The sequence below is a fragment of the Dendropsophus ebraccatus genome, chromosome 2 (genome assembly GCF_027789765.1).
Source record: "Dendropsophus ebraccatus isolate aDenEbr1 chromosome 2, aDenEbr1.pat, whole genome shotgun sequence".
Classification (NCBI taxonomy): domain Eukaryota; kingdom Metazoa; phylum Chordata; class Amphibia; order Anura; family Hylidae; genus Dendropsophus; species Dendropsophus ebraccatus.
The window spans coordinates 53161871-53179475 of NC_091455.1; the positions used below are offsets into that span (position 1 = coordinate 53161871).

A 17605-nucleotide genomic window follows, 5' to 3' on the forward strand; every position below is an offset into this window, starting at 1 on the left:
AGGAAAGGATTGAATGGTTCAAAAGGGAGTTAGGAGGCCCCCATACACATCAAATGGTCGGCCAGATCTGTTTAATCTTATCTACTGAAGCATCACAACATACACAATACAACGTACACAAATACAGGGAATGGTAAAAAGTAAAAAAAACCATAATATGCGTCAAATTCTTGCCATCAAACCCAAACAGACCCTATTAAAGTCAACAGAGTTAGCCAAGAATGAGGAGTATCATTCAAAATTGGATCCCATATGGTTGTCAGAGCCATGTTAAAAACAAAGGCCATGATGCTTGTATGAACACAGCCTTACAATTAAAAAATATGGGAGCAACCTTTAGTACAAAATATACAATACTTTAAAACAATCTTCTCTTTAATTGTGATGATGATTTCTGAACATTTTTACGTGCCAAGCTTATCAGAGCCAATACTTGAAGTCCACTACTCAAGACTAAAAAATACTACGAATACAGATACCAAGAAGTCTTACCTGAAGGTCATTCTGGGGGTTCCAGTCAGAATCAAAGATAATGCAAGTATCAGCAGCAGTTAAATTAATGCCCAGACCTCCTGCCCTTGTACACAGCAGGAACACAAACCTATCAGAATCAGGCTTGGAGAATCTGTCAATAGCAGCCTGACGCAGGTTGCCTCTCACTCTGCCATCAATTCTCTCATATGGGTATCTGAAAAAGAAGGGTTATTATCAAGACCAGTACTTCAATTTATTCTATTTACTTAAAACAAACGCCAACAGCATCCTCCTTGAAAAGGTTGATGTATTTCAACTGCAAACTTGTGAATGGAATTGAAATGAGGGCCGCAGCTCGGCTGCCTGGTGGCCGCCTGCTCAGCAGCACTGCAGAGAGTCTAGCCCCGCTGTTACCAGTCACATTTGCCATTCCAAATGAATCTGAACCTGCTCTGGGAATTCAATCTCAATCAATAAATGGTGCTGATATGAAACAGACAGTAAGCCTAGTTTGCTTCTACTTCTAAAGCCATATGGTACTAAGTGTATGTCCCACTTCTGACTAACATGACATGGAAAAGACGATGAGAGCGATAACAGAGACCCATAACAACTTTCTCTCAGTCAGTCAACCAGTGACAAATCTGCAAACAGACCACGCGCATTATCTTTTCGCTCGTGCATATATATATTCACCTGCGTTGGATGAGGTAGTCTTCCAGAATGTCCAAGCAACGCACCATCTGGGAGAAGATGAGCACCCTGTGGCCACCAGCCTTCAGTTTTGGCAGCAGCTTGTCAATCAGAACTAGTTTGCCAGCGGCCTGGATCATAGCCTGGAGCGGAAAATCTGGAAGGTCACCACTGTGCGCTTCTTTGAACTCTTCCAAAATTTTCTCTTCAGCACCTGTGGAGATTTAGAGACTCAAAGGTAAATGGGAAAGCAGGGAAATTCTTCATTTGCTGCCGCTCATGGGGATAGAGTACAATCTCTCTACTTTTTTTATTAAAAAAAAAAAAAAAAAAAGCATAGATGACTATTGTTCCAACTAAACTATAAAATGGTGGAAGTTCACATGGGATTTTGTCACTGGATGGATTAGTCTGTAAGCCCCACTTCGACATCACAACTACGATTGGCAATGTGGTCAAAATGCACCTTGTAACATGATGCAAACTGCAGAACAAAATACAACTGGCAGGTTGCAAAACTTTTCCAGAATTTACTTTAAAGCAAGTCATGTGTCATGTAATTTAGACATTTTTACACCCAAATCACAACTACAATAAATTTACATGGCAGCAAGTCAAAGGCATGCTGAACAAATACTTTGGTCACTCGGCATGTCACCATGTAGCCCTGGCTTAAGTAAAAGCATTTGGCTCCCATAACAGTCATGGTCTGCATGGTGGGGGAACATGGTGGTGCCCATCTGTGGAAAAAGTACTTTAGAACAATTCTACAGGAGTAAAAAGAAAAAAAAAATACATCAAACTACTACTGCAGCAGATATAACATGAGAATATAAACATGTTACACTGATCCATTTATTTATTTTTTTCTGCCAACCGTAACACGAGAGCTACACTTTAAAAGAGCGACACCAATTCTGGCCCATGGAGTGCCCTCGAAGTCGATGGAGTACAGGTCTAGAATTGCAGACAAGCGAAGTATAAATGAGGCAGATATATATCTGAAATGGTAGAAATCCTGCCATCCGTTAACTCTTCCATGCACAACTAGTACCATGGCGCACAGCTTAGCCGACACAAAATTCCCGATAAAGCAAGTGCATTCTGTGCTCCCTAATTGATTGATGAGTCTGGAAACAGGATGTGACGAGAATTAGTTGGCTATCGGTCTGACACACGAGAAACGCTACTATAAAGGCAAGTCATATCATAAAGGCTTAAGGGGAGGGCTTACAGTCCAAGGGCACAAAATGCAAGCAGGGCCCGGAGGAAAGCGCAAGCCAGCAAACATCATCCAAACAGACGGCACATGCAGCTCCTGACTGAGTCAGCAGCAAGGGGCCCGGGGCAAACTGCCCAGGATGAAATCCGCCCCCACGAGTGACAGCCTTGTCTAAAAATGTTATTGTGAGTGAGAGTCATAGCCTGAGGGAAAAGGAAATAGGGGGCTGGAGGACGCTGCACATCAATCACTGCAGGTTACCAGGTTGTAATTAAATATAATTTGCAAACAGTTTTATGAGGGGGTTAGGTGGAAATGCAGATGCGCTCTTAAAGAGACAGCCACCGACGTTCTCCCTCTCTCTACAAAAGGCTCTTTGCAAGCATTGTGCAATCTCATTAGACTTTTCTCATCTATTGACGGATCACAGCATGCACAATACAATGCATTTATTTACTGTACAGCCAGGAAGCTACATGGCATATAGCACAAGCATTCCTACATAACAAAAAGGAAGAATCACAAGCAGCCAAAAGCAACTATTTTACCATTCTGCTATGTTACGTAGCGCAACCCAACAAACTCCAACCACTGTTACTAAAAGGGGATCAACACTAGTATCTAGGGCAAGGTTAAATACGAGTTTAACAAACAGAAAATCCACCAAATGAGCAGTCAACTTATGAAGTCTAAAACGACTTCTTCGATTCGTGGTAAACCCAGTGCAGCTTGGCCACGTGGTAACGTCCATCAATAGCACAAATAAATGTGTTGCACATGAAAATGTTTTGCTGAATAAATAGGAATCGATAAAACACTAGTCAGAACAAAATCTGTGCAAATTCTGCTCTTGCAACGCCAGGTGAAGCTGTGTCTCTGCCGAGGACGTTAAGATCTGCATCCTTATTGTGCATCAAAGTCACACACTGCCATTACAGCGACGCTTAGTCAGCAAAAGCTGGAATTAATGAGCCCATCCTTACACCAGTGCACCTTAGATTAGCAGGAGGGAAACAAGTCATTGGCAAAGGAACAAGACAGAAAAGTCATCGGCTGTAAACAGTTATATGTGGTAAAAGGCCAAGCAGAGAGAAATAGTGTTTAAAAGGGGGCTGTCCCACATTGTCAGGGGCCCGTTTTTTTTTAATACAACCAACAAAAAGCCAATTTTGCAAGGGGAAGAAGGGCAACATGGTGGCCAGTCACCTGAATAGCTGCAGAACATGGACAGCTTAGGCCACCTGACCTGATCTTTGCTAGCAGGCATCTGTTCTTGCTTATAGAAGGGGGTACTGAGGGAGAGGACCCTATGTATTAAGTCCTAATAAGCATAAGGCATTGTTTTTTGTATTATAAAAGGCTGACTTACAATATAGTCTGGTGTCCCTTAGAGGTACAGAACATAAGCACACAATGCCTCTTTAAAGGGGATACCCCAGCCCATCTTACAACCTGAGCAGCTACTGGAAGTGTGATGTCACAGCATGGCTGGGTTCCAGTGACGCCATGCTGCGCTGTGACGTCAGCTGCAGTGGATGTCTATTCTTCGCCTTGCCCAACTTCTCTTCAGACGCGTGTGTTGTACCTTCGCTTATAGTGTCAGTACGGCCCGAGAGTACAGCACACAAGTATCTGAAGATGAGGTTGGCACATCAAAGAAGAGACGCCCACTGCAGCTGAAGCCACAGCACAGAATGGTCGGCGCCGGAGCGCAGCCGTGACGTCACTCTTCCGGCAACAGAGCTGCTCAGAAAGATGGGACGGAGTACCCACTTTAAAGTGGCATTGTGTACATTGCTATATAGGCATCCTATGTTCTGTACCTCTAAGGACACTAGGATATATTGCAAGACGACCTTTTATAATACGAATTGCTAAAAACCACTACAACCACATTAGAGGACTGATCCCGTCAACATTAACATTCACCCAGCACTCACCATTAATAAGGTAGGGATGGTTGCAGCATTTTCTCAGCTCCATCATAGTGTTTAGCAGATTGGGAACATTTGCATGTCCGCCACCCCCTCCTTTGGAGAGGAAGGCAAAGTTTTTCTCCAGAATTGCCCTGTAATATTTCTTCTGGATGTTTGTCAGCTCTACTTCTATAATCGTTTCTTCTTTGGGAGCCAAGTTCTTCTCGACATCTTCTTTAAGACGTCTTAGCATCATTGGTTTCAAGATGCCTTGAAGTTTTTGTACCTAGCAACATGAGACAATTAAAGATGCTGTCATTTTCCAAAATTATTAGGGGAACTTTTTCTGTAATCCATGAATGCCCGCCTTAGGAAATGCCAAGACCCGCTGCCTAGTGTCATACCTGTTCTTCAGTTTTCAGATCGCCAAACTCTTGCATGAAATTGCTCTCCGAAGGGAAGCGTTCGGGTTCTAGGAAATTCAGCAGGCTGAAAAGCTCCTCCACAGTGTTTTGCAAAGGGGTCCCTGTTAGCAGCACTTTGTGTTCCTGAAAGCACAGCAAGGGAAGGATAAGTGTGGGAGAGGCGGCAGATCCTTCACAACAAAAGGCTGCAATCTTCACCACACTTAACCCACGGTAGACTTCCAAACCGTACAAAAAACACGTCCAAGGCCCGGCATACAGGTGACAAAAACACAAAAATAAAAAAAAAAGTTGCATATAATAAAATGGATGCAGGTGTAAGACTAGAGATAATCGCGCAACATGCTTTGGTTTATTATCTCAGCTGACAGTCAATATATGGGGTTTATTATAAAAGGATCCTGGTTTGGCAAATAGCTGCAATACCATCGTACAGGCAGCTATGTCTAATGACTTTATAACTTATCCAGAATTACATGGTGAATCATACAAACGTACACATTATAGTCTTCGACTGAGAAAGGAAAACTGGATAAAAGAAGGGAACATGTTCTTTTCAGCAAAGCGCGGAGCGGAGCCAGCTGGGAGGTGCAGTGTAATAGCTGGGCAGCCACAAGCTACTTATGTCTGCTATAACCCTCAATGCAGCGCTGAATCCAAATCCACAAATATATGGTAGGAAAAAAAAGACTTTATTTTTATTCCCTTAGTCTAATACTTTGAGAACAGATGCTGGTTACAACTTTAGCCCAGCAGTGCTGATTCAGCAGTCACACGTGGCACCTCCTGTCACTTTCTCCCAAGATGCTCTAGTTTGATGCGGCAGACGCATCTACATCGATAAACCGAAGAATACCAAGACGTTATGTGGAAATGTAGATAATACAAAGTATTAAGAAGCCGCCTTATACTCAGTAACTACTCACCAGATCCATCATCTTTAGCCCTTCCAAAAGCTTGCAGTTCCTATTCTTCAGCCGGTGAGCCTCGTCGATAACCACACAACGCCAGTGAATGTTTCTGAGCTCAGGACAGTCTGTCAGAATCATCTCGAATGTTGTAATGATGGCATGGAACCGGTAGGCATTCTTTATTGCTCGTCCCTGGGTTTTAGATAAGAGTATAGAGGGGGAAAAAAAAATCTATATATAAAATCTGTGAAGGTCTGTGGAGATAATGTATATACTATTTTCTCAACATGTTCATGTCGCCTGGAAGCGGCTGGTTGGTAATTCACAGTCATGAGAATAAGAGTCATTCTGAAACTATGGTTTCTAACCACCTGCAGTAAAATTAGAAGCTGTGGATAAAGTCAGTTTTGGGCAAATTGCTACTTTGCAGCCGCCTTTTAACTCTAAGCAAGCAGCAGAGAGTCAGAGAAAGATGGCTGTTGTAGTTTGGGAACAGCTGGAAAGTTACACGTCGAGCGCCCTTAAAGTAATTCGAAGGGTCGACTAGGAGGCAAAGAATAGGGCGAACGGAGGAAATGCTGAAGATACAAGCACATATTCTTTCTAATAAATAAAATACCGAGAGCCAGGGCTTTCATTTACTAGAGCAGCGACCAGGGCCGACTTATTTCTGGAGCACAAATTGTTGCTCTTTTCACCACAGCTATGTCCTGTGACAGTCGTCACCTAGGAAGCAGTGTAACCTACGCTTGATGTTGGTGTTGTATCACTGATGGCTTTGATACACTGATATGTGGCCTTGCACAGACAAAAGCCAGTTAATCTGAACACAATCACGCCATTATCCTTCCATGTCCTTTCAACCTTTCTCTAGGAGAGCGGAAATGTGTCTGGGTTACATTTTACAAAAGGTTAAAGAAAGCATAGGAAGAAGGGAGTGATGACATCCAGAGTTATTATTGAGACATATCGTGAGTCTTTTAACAACAACCTCCATGTCAGTTTATTATTTTCTAGCCATTCACATAAAAGAATAAAATTATATTAGAATATATATATTTTTTTCTTCTTCTACCCACCTGTGCATCTTTAAAGTACATTTCATAGAGTTGTATAGTTTTCCTGCTTGCTTGACTTCCATGATAAACTACCACATTCAGCTCTGTCCATGTGCGAAATTCTCGCTCCCAATTTGGGATTGTAGAAAGAGGAGCTATGACCAAGAATGGGCCGTGGATACCCTTTAAGTAGATCTCGTACAGGAAAGTGATCGACTGGATGGTTTTTCCTAAGCCCATTTCATCGGCCAAGATGCAGTTTCGTCTAAATATAAAAATAAAAAAAAGGAAAGTGCAACTGCCGTCACTGCATAGACATCATCATCATGTTACCACAAGTAACATAGACTTGGACCCTAAAGGGGTTGGGCAGTATTAGGAAAACATACTGCCTTCTTCCAAAAAATGCACTATACCTGCTCCCAGGTTGTGTTTGGTATCACATCACGGCTTGCTATATCTCTATGGAATCGAGTTGCAATACCACACACAAACTGAGGACAAGAATGGCACAGTTTCTAGAAGAAAGGAAGCAGTTTTTCTCATCCTGAATATCCCTTAAAAAAAAAAAAAAAAAAAAAAAACATCCACTAGCACTGGCCAGTCAACTGATTGATGGGGACATGGCTCTCATACAACTGCTGCAGCCTCTTCATCCCTTACTGGGCACAGCTCCATACATTTGGTTGTGGCTGTACCAGGTATTGCAGTTTGTCCCATTCGCTTAAAAAAGGATAAGCTGCAAAAACTAGTAAAGCCAGTACCCAATGCACAGAGCTGTGCCCAAGCAATTGAGAGGCTATAGCACGTACACAAAAACACCACAGTCCTTTCAACTGGCAAAGGTGTTGGGAAGTAGAACTCCAATGTTCTGATATGGTTTGTTTATCCTAAGGATCAACATACCAAGTTTTTGAATTCCAGCTGTTGCTGAACTAGGTTTCCTATGATGCTCAGATACATAGCCAACACAAGTTATAAATGCAGGGTACAAAACACAAACACGTAAAAGCAAATAAAGGACATGGTTCCAAGGAACAGTCACATAGAGCACATATATTATGACCCAGTTTATTACTGTACAGTATGAATGGGTAAACTTTCCTTTCAGCTTGGAAAGTATGCCTCATCCTTCAGCAGCTGGAAGAGAGTCCATGTAATGTATGAGTAAAAGCAGCGATGATGTAGTGCTGCTATGATTCAGTGTTTCTGTATGCAGCAGAACATTCCCATCACATGCCTGTTTACAGGCTGGGGGATTCCTCGCACGTCTGGGAGGTGCAGCTGGCCTGGGCTTCTCCCACTGACCACAAACACACGGTGAATCAGAGGCTGGCAGAAGGGGTTAATACCACTGTATCAGAATTATGCTGCGTCTAAACATTTTCCAGCATCTGCAGAAAACCAGAGCTTATAAAAGATCTGAGCGCAGTAAAATATGGTTTTCCACATTTTTTTTTTTATAGAGTATAAACTCTAGTCCTAAGATGCCAATAAAATCCGTAAGGTTAAACTGTGCCATGAAACAAAGCCATTAAAGTTTAGTAAAGCTACTGCTAGGAGAGTGGGAAAAATACTTACGTGTTGTACCAATTGAACAGCAGCCAGTTCACTCCCTCCAACTGGTATTCCCTGAGACTGTTATTGTTTTTATACTCCCTGGAACTCTCCGATTTCTTCCACTCGTCGGCAGGAGGTCGCTCCTGTTTCAAATGCAGTAAATCCCATTAGTGGTTTTCCGAAAGACCACATAACTGAGCTATTTTCAAATAAAAACACTGGTCGGCCGTGCCAATTCTTACCACGCGTTCTGTTTCTGGCTCCCTGCTCTGGAGTTTCTCAAATTCTTCAATCTTTGCTGGATCCAAGTCCTGCTTCAGTTCCCATGTACTGTCCTCATATGGAAGGGAACACCACTTCACCAAGTAATGAGTCATTGGCTTCAGGAGACAGAAGGATTGTTAAAAGAGAAAAAGGAACATTCACATCATAATTATAACCCTTATTATAAGAAAAATAATAAAAACGACGACAGCTCTTTTCTCGCTTTTCTTTTTGGACGGCTCTATTTGCTCATACTGCCATGGACTTGCTGCAACTGTTCCTGAAAGCAATGACATACTGCAAAGCTCATGGCTTCTCGAAGACATAGCCAAGACTCCGTTTTTCAGCCCCCCCCCCCCCCCCCCCCCAAACTAAAAAATGATAGGCCTTAAAAGTTATACTTATTTTTTTTTAAACTTTTGACGTCATAATGATGTCATAAGTTTTTATCGTTACGATACCTGGGTGAAAAGCCCCCCCCCCCCCCCCCCCCCCCCCCCACTGATCACAAGCATGAAAGGTCTAAAATGCCTGCCGAGCATGTTGCATCTATAAAAAGTTTTTTTTTTTTAATTAATGAAATTTAAAAATGAGTGACACGCACCACGCATACACAGCCAGTGCCATATTCATTCTTTACAGGGGCTTCCGAGCAATGCCGAGCTGCAATACCAGATATAGCCTATGGCTAGGGGGCTTTTTTTTTTTTTTTTTTTTTTAAATCGCACATCCACATTCGTCATTCCATATAATAAACTTGGTTATGACTTTGCAGAATTTTCTCTTGAAACCCTTTAAGGTACAACGTTTTTCAACTTTCTTAATACCACTGCGCACGCACTGGAAGACATGCTGCCCAATATGCAAAATAGTAGGACACTATTATCTATATCTTTAAGGGAAGAATAGGATGTGAGATTAACCCTCGGTTGACTCCTACCATTCCTACTCTATATATTGATTTCACACCTTTTGTCTTATTAATAAAGTAAAAAAAAAAATGTAGTTAAAAATTTAAAAGGAATATTTTAATGGTGCACAGGTAGAAGAAAATCACTCACCTCCCCCTTCTCATCTGTGCTGTTAGAGACGTCAAGTATCCGATCGACTTCCACATAGTCAGGATTAAACAGATCATCTTCAATCTGTTGACAAACAGGGAAATCAGAGTCTTATTTACTGTGCTCCTAAGGGAAAACCTTTCTCCACCAAGGACATATTTGTGCCAATAAGGGTCACAGAAACATGGAAATCCGACTCAACAACCTCAAACATGCTAATTGAAATACTAGCATTCAGCAGGATTGCTCCCCGTGAGGGTAAGAGACTCCTCAGACTTTGTTAACTGGGCCTCTTAATTACTGTGTGAAACCTTTTACAGCAGGAGAAAGTTGAAGAATATTTTAAATGAAGTGTGAAATTACAATTCACTAATGAGCAATCGAAAGGCTCCGAGCTCGCACCGCTCCTCGACGCTACAGCCTGCGAGAGAGAGAGCGCTCTAAGTGCTGGGGTCGGCTTAACCACTTTCCTGCCAGTTCATAAAAATAGATGTACTGCATTTAGCATTCCTCACAAGGAACGGTGGGACTTTAAGGATGTTTAGGTTTGTCAAATAACGCTGGATTCACACTGTATTAGCAGAGTCTCTCAGACGTACACATCAGCCCCCAACAACTGACGAATGCCACTTAGTGGCATCTGTCATAAACAGGACCCCAAGATAAAACAAAAAGCATATGGTACCATATATAAAAGCTAGTCCATCCAGTAAGCCCTGACTGATACCACCCAAATGCAGGCCAAAAGAACTTTAAGCCTCTATTGCCAATGGGGGCTTATGGATCCATTTAAAGCATATGAAGTGAGTACATTAAATGGATGGTGTGAATCCAGCCTAACAACAATCATATCAGAGCGTTTAACAATTGGGTATTGAAAAGAAAAAGAAAAAAAAAAAGGAGACCCTAGAGCTTTGACATGCCCCTTTTTATTTAATATAATCTATGGGGGAGATTTATTAAACATGGTGTAAAGTGAAGCTGGCTCAGTTGCCCCTAGCAACCAATCAGATTCCACTTTTCATTCCTCACAGACTCTTTGGAAAATAAAAGGTGGAATCTGATTGGTTGCTAGGGGCAACTGAGACAGTTTCACTTTACACGATGTTTAATAAATCTTCCCCATACTTATATTCCTCCTGAAACAGTGCAGACACATCTTTTCAGAGGAAACTGTGTTGGGATGCTCATGGGACTTACTGGATATTACCAGTCTTCTCTGGTTGTGTCCCTACACAATTTGCACAGTGACATTCCCCAGTGACAGGGAGAATAGTGACACCCAGCTGTCACTTTATTCATAAATTTCCAGTAGGAAGAACAGAGGAACACAACAATAGTTGGTCATACACCCTAGGTGTCGGCCAAACCCACTGATTTCAGCAGTTTTGGCCAACCATCGAAAATGGTGGTTGGTAAATCCACAATAACAGAATTTAAACACGCCTGGGATAAACATACATCTATTCTAAGACAATAAGAAAGAAAATACTAAAAGGGCAGACTAGATGGACCCAGTGGTCTTTTTCTGCCAACAATCTTCTATGTTTCTAAATGTTTACAAGGCCTCCCGAAACTCAGATGCTCAGGAAAAAAGAAGGATCAGGCATGTTGGATTTCAACTTCCTGATCCCCTTGGTTTTCGGGAGATATTTAGGGGGGGGGGGGGGGTAACCACAGAGCTCTACTGATCCAGGAGAATGGAGGCCAACAGTCCCTCGAACTAACGAAGCATTTCATATATTCTCTATGGGGCTTTCTGAATATTGGAAAGGATTCCCAAGACCCATGAAAATAAACTGAGTGTGGCCATGCTGCTGTTCTATTCGTTTGGGGACCAATTGCCCTCAGTTCATGGGATTGGTGGGGCTCTCAGCAGTCAGAAACCAACCGATCAGCTAGTTCTTCCCCATCTTGTGGATAGATAATACCTTTGCATCTTGGGGTTACCCCTTTAAGAAAAGGTGCTTGAGCAGAGTTTTAGTAAATACCTTTACCCCCATACATATAACAGATGAGGATTGAGACGTCCTTGTAATTTTCTGTCACAAATCTTTACCTCAATCTACACACTTTATTTTGTAGTACAATACTTGTAAACACATAAAAAGAAAAAAAATCTTAAACCGTAAAAAATGGAATGTATTAACCTTTTGTTTTAAATAGCAGTGAATCGATTCAGGTCATGGATTAGTTTGCAGTCTCACGGTATTCTGATGGCATGGAAAGTGCTGGGCTAATTTTAGATTTTTCCGCCACTGAAAACTTATTTTTAAGGCCTGCCCTACTACATTATTAAACTTAAGTATTATACGTCTTGGGCAGACCAAGAGGGAAACATTGAAGACTTTCATCCGTTTGACCCTTGCTCCAGCTCTGCATACAGATCTAAGTGAAATTAAATTGGTGATCAGAAGCTGAGTCCCATGTGGGTAATTGTCCAAATCTGAGAAGGACAGCCACAATCCTCCGCATAATTAGCTCTCCGAGAGATATGACCAGAATATGCATGAACGGCTCCGACTCACGTACAACACCCACGTTAACCCTTCTGCTCATCGAGACTTGTCCGACAAATACAAATTAATTATCAGCAAATTACATAGTATCTTCCAAATATTCTATACCTTTGACCTAGACAATGTAATTCAATAGACGCAAGGAAACCTCTAAATATTCTTTACTACGTATAGGTGGAAACATTTTTATGGTGGTCAAGTCTCAATATTCAAAATAATTTCCAGTACTTTACACAAACATTATACAGTGCAATAAGGCATCCACAGTCATACAGGTAATCAAAAAGCAACTCCACATGTCCAATCCAATTTTTGCATTCTTCCTTAAAAATTTTGATGCGAACCGCACATAAAAAAAAATAAAAAAAATCTCTTATCTCCTGAAGCCAGACAGAGAATTAGGTCACTTTCCTCTAACCATCAGTAAAATTTGACAACAAATGAGAGGAGACGACTCGGATTCATTCGACTGTGGAACTTTACAAAGAACCAGGCTAAACCCTTTAAGGAGGTGCGCTGGGAAATAAGTCAGCCCTTAAGAGCACTGAAATCAAACAAGATCGATCAGAGCGCCATTGATTTTCCTCAAAACATTCAGTGTAGACTGGAAATAAATAGGAATCTAATGCGATAACGGAGGTTCCTTAAACACCTGCTGGCGGGGAAATAATTACAGAGAAGCCCCTGTATTATTCCTCAGGGTTAAGGTTCAATTGTAAACCATTTACAAATTATGTGAATACGGCAACAATCTTTCTTGGGGAGGGAAAGAGGTGTCAATCAAGGGATTGGGACATCCCATAAGTATTCATGGTATAAAACTCACTATACATCCTAACAGGAAGCCGACTTGCTTCCTGTCTGCAACAATGAAATCTCAAAAAGTACATGATGTAATGAGATGAAGATGTCACATATATACCCACAAGAACAAAGCTTCTTACCTCGGAGAGGAACTTGTTCTGGCCTTGCTTGGCTCGAAAACGCTTGATTTTCTGCTGAATCCTCTTGTCTTTCTCAAGCTCCTCTATGGTGGCCCATTGGCAGTGCAAATATGAACTAAAGAAAGAAGAGACCCTGATTAACATAACCCCATGTGAGCCAATCAAACAAAATAGATAGAGGTGAACTCACCCATATTGCATGTGAACACATGCATACAGTGGCCGACAGACCCCTAATTTGGCCAGTAATAATAGTTTTACTTTCAAAATTACGCAGCCATTGGCTACTGGATGCAGGCGTGGTATTGTTGGCGCCCTGTGACAATACCCCTAAGTAGTGGACAGTGCTAGACCAGGTCATAAACATGAGTCAACAGGTGTCCCTTTCTTCCAATCCTTGCACACACGCATGCTCAATTTGGTCGAATCATTATGTGTTTAGGAATGGTGGGGAGTTTGATGACGACTTATCTCCCAAAGAACTAAAGGATCAGCATGTTGCATTCCAGCTCCCAGAGCCTTGGGGGAATAAATGGTCATCCCACCCTCATCCTGGAATCGGTTGAGAGAGAACTGGGGGACCATATACATTTTATACATATACATGCTTTGCCAGTCCCATCAAAATAGTCAGGTTGGGCCCAACACCTGCTTAGTGTACCCAGGGTCTTCAGGTCTAGATGTAAACGTCAGATCCTTTACTGACAAACAGATCTAGAAAATACAATGTATTCAGAGGGTAGAGAACCCCTTATGATAAAATCAAGTTGAATTACAACCTGGTCAGCTAAAGGTTAACTTAATAGGTGATCTAGATGCAGAGAGTCCCCAAACTTCTGCCAGGATAATTCATTACAGAGTAATTCAAGCGCTTGCATCTGTCCCACTGAATTACTCCCAATACAGTGTGTCAGGAATCGTTATTCAAGGGATTCCCCTTTAGAGTTGCATAGATTAAAAAATCCACTTTAAGCCTACAGAGGAGCTGCTTCTCTGCCGCCATATGGTTCTGCTATGCAACCGCTATTCTTGAGAGCCAAGAAGAACAAAAACACATCCAAACTATGTCTTAACATTTACTTACAAGTTCTTATACTTCACATAAAATTCTTCAACTTCTACTTCTTCCCCAGACTCCAGCTAGAATAGAGAAAAGAACAGTCTTTAATGTGAATCACGGTAACAGTCGACCAATAGGGGGAGGGTTTTCAATGTGGAATGTGAGCTGCAAGTTATCCGTCTGTCTGCAAGGATCAAACTATTTGGAGTAGTCTGGCCGGCAGACTCCACTTCTCCGTGACTACGTTCAGACGGAGTAATGTTTATCACATGGTGTATACAGTCCCGGTCAGATATTACCCATTAAATCCTTGGAAATAAAAAGCAAATGTTTCTGGCGAACACACAGCTGTCCAATTCTGCATTGTCATATCTGAGACATGAATCATTTTTAACTCCTCCCTCACCACACGCCGTTTTCATTCACAACAGCCTGACCCTGTACCTGGCTGGCAGCCAAACCCACAGCGTTAAGTAGACGCCAAGCGTACCATTTTCTCAGGCAGCAGCCAATTAGCAACTGCACTCCCTAATGCCAAATGTATTATTTTTGGCTGGCTGAAGACAGTCTTACTGCATTTTTACAATTGGCTTCTACAGGGTGTGTGCTTGTGTGTTGAGAGGAAGCTAACCACGGACTACAAAACGCTTGTGGTCTACAATTTATATTGCTTTCGTGTTCGCACTTAAGACATCAGCGAGTGCATGATTGAGTCGGATTTGATACAAAGCTCTCGCCACGGCGGTTAAGATACCAGTTAAGACATTCATTTAAGAGATGTTGAAGGACTGAGTCTGCACTTTCTCCCGAGCTGTTTTTAACTAGAGATGAATGAATCTGAAGGAAGCCAATGTGTACGCGAGTAAGAAAATTCCTGGAAAGATGCTGTCAGCCTGCGTATATTAGAAAGAGTCATGGCTCAACAGCAAAACGAAACTGAATTTTACACTGGATTCTCTCTCTACGGCTAAAAACGCAGCCCGTGAAAGACTAAGGCAACCGATAAGGGGGGGATTTGCCTGGTACCAAACCAAGCAACGTTTAGCCGTAGAATACATAAAAGTGTAACATGCTCACAATAGACAATTTTCTCTACATTTCCACTTACAATGGAAATTATCAGAATACGCTTATAGCAGTAAACATATTAGTGGACTATCCCTGCCATTCACTATCACAATTAAGACTGCGGACATGTTCTGGGGCACTCAATATTTATAAACTGCTTAACTATAATCGTGAGGCATTCAATATATTAACATACAGAATTTACAAAAAGCAACAGCCTGTAATGGTAATAAAAGTAAAACGGTATAGCCTACACTAGCGTTCTCTTTTCTGTTGTGTTTATCGGAAAAACGTAATTGAAAAGAAAGTTTAAATTAATATCCCTATCGACCAGCTACAGGTTTTATTTAATAATCCTCATCCTTGGAAGGAATGGAGTGCACCAACATGTGGCACACTATTAAGTCTACAATTACAGTATCCCTATCCTAAGGAAAGGGGATAACTTAATACTGGGATAACACCCCAAGCCTCCCCTTACTATGGTTTATTTTTTTCAGTACATAGTCGTTTCAACCAGCAAACAATTCTATTTTTCGGAGTAGTTTGCATTACATATTTGTATTTTTTGTAACATTCTTATTTTGTCTTCGCAGTAATAGGGACTAGCTCTCCCGACACGGAGGTCTTGGTGAGCCGGTGATAAGACTTAGTTTTACACAAAGCAGCCAATTAGAAGAGCCACAGCTGCTGGGATAAAGCGGAAGCCTGAACCAATGATAAGACAGGGGGTGTGTCCAAGACTACCTGAGACTCCCTGTAGGCACTGTAACTAAACGGGGGGCAAAGAACACAGATCTAAAACTAATGGAGAGGATCCTAAAAAGAATCCAGGCAGCTGAAGAGAGTACTATTATTCCATTAACTACACATAGAAGTCTAAAAGTGCATTCACAAAACATATCACAAAATGTAATTTGTTCTTCGTGTTAACACACAACACTCTGTGGGCAGAACCATTCTCTATAGAATAATCATTCATAAAGGATGTATATCCTTGCTAGGTTACATATAGAGGAATACATAAACTGCCTTCAATGTGACTTTACCAAGGACAGCCTGTTCTAGGTTAGGCTTAACACGTGACATTACCGATTGATCTGCCATCTGCACTGGTCACTCTAACCCAATTAACACATTCTCAAAGCTGGAAACACACATGTAGTTTTTAAGCCAACCAAATAGGATACAAGAGTCTTTTTATTTTTTTCCTTCATTTTCAATGCAAACTCCCCAAACAACAAGTGTGAATATAGCCTAATGTTTGCAGGACAGCTACAGGGAGATAGGTCATCTTAGTAGGTTTGCAGCACATCCATAGCTCATCAGAGCCGCATTCAAGGTAGTTGCACTTCCATAGGAGTCTATGCAGGGCTGCAAGCCTTCGAAGCACTGTATTATTTAATATGTGTACATTAAAAAAGGTGTTAACTAAGCAATTAATAGTATGCAAAGGAACAAAGTAAATATAAGAGGCTGGGTGCTGCACTATTCAAGGACTTGATTAAATCACATCTGGTGAGGAGAACCTCCTCCCTCTCTGCTTCTAGGAAAATCTTCATCATTTCCTGCCGAAATACATTTTCCTATAAATCTGGGAAAGGCCTAATATTCCTAAACATTACTCAACGCATCGCATTAAAAAATAACTTATTAGGCTACAAAATGGAGTCACGCTCAATTTACATGTGGGTTTACGTCATTACAGACAGCTCGGAACTGAAGCGGCGAAAGAGAGGGGGAATCACAACTGCAGATAGTCAGAGGTTCCAATTATCCGGTGGTTTTTATGCCTTTATGCTTATTCCCCAAGAAAAAGGTCTTTCTATTCTCTTCAAACAGGGATCAAAATGGTCGCTCTTCTATGCGAAATCGAGACAGCCTTACCTGTTTCTTTGCTACACGACTGCTCATTATTTTCTCCACAACAGGTCCTTCGGCATCTAAAGACTCCTAAACCAAGAAAAAAAAACAATATTCTGAGATATTAAGAAATAAAAAATAAAAAAAAAATAAAAGCTCTAAACTGAACAACAAACATATAAAAACAAAGAAACCAGTTGACATTCCGTATACATAAACCCGTTGTTGGCTGCTCTCAAAACAACCAGCACTGGATCCAATTCCCAGCACTGACAGCAAGTAGCGGAGCCCAACAGGTGGTTGGATAAGCATTAGTTCTTCATCATCGCCTGGTGACAAGTCAATGATAAAAGCCATGTCTTCAAAGATGAGATGGGAGGTCACTGTTAACAACCTGTCATATGAATCTCCAACAGATCACCACAAGACAATTCTTCAGTGATAAGCTAGACGATCAGTATATGCATGTGCTACTTTAAGGCCGTATTGCATGGCCTGAGCCGTGCTCCCTAGATCTCCCGTGGAGCCCTTTGCTATCAACATATCGCACATCTATTACACGGGGAG

General features: G+C 41.6%; 1 protein-coding gene across 4 annotated transcripts in view; it reads right to left on the minus strand.

Moving 5' to 3' along the window:
- The window catches only part of CHD7 (chromodomain helicase DNA binding protein 7), a 92517-nt gene that overhangs the window by 16187 nt on the left and 58725 nt on the right, over positions 1–17605 (minus strand). For 3 of the 4 annotated variants that reach the window (XM_069957546.1, XM_069957543.1, XM_069957544.1), the window contains exons 6-17: positions 17063–17128; positions 14132–14187; positions 13048–13162; positions 9585–9668; positions 8502–8639; positions 8281–8402; positions 6721–6964; positions 5657–5833; positions 4710–4853; positions 4330–4591; positions 1171–1381; positions 493–688 (exon numbers count right to left, since the gene is read on the minus strand). In XM_069957546.1, coding sequence (XP_069813647.1) covers positions 493–688; positions 1171–1381; positions 4330–4591; positions 4710–4853; positions 5657–5833; positions 6721–6964; positions 8281–8402; positions 8502–8639; positions 9585–9668; positions 13048–13162; positions 14132–14187; positions 17063–17128 — 1815 coding nt within the window. The remainder of the gene's footprint in view (positions 1–492; positions 689–1170; positions 1382–4329; positions 4592–4709; positions 4854–5656; positions 5834–6720; positions 6965–8280; positions 8403–8501; positions 8640–9584; positions 9669–13047; positions 13163–14131; positions 14188–17062; positions 17129–17605) is intronic. The other variant, XM_069957545.1, reaches the window with a different exon arrangement.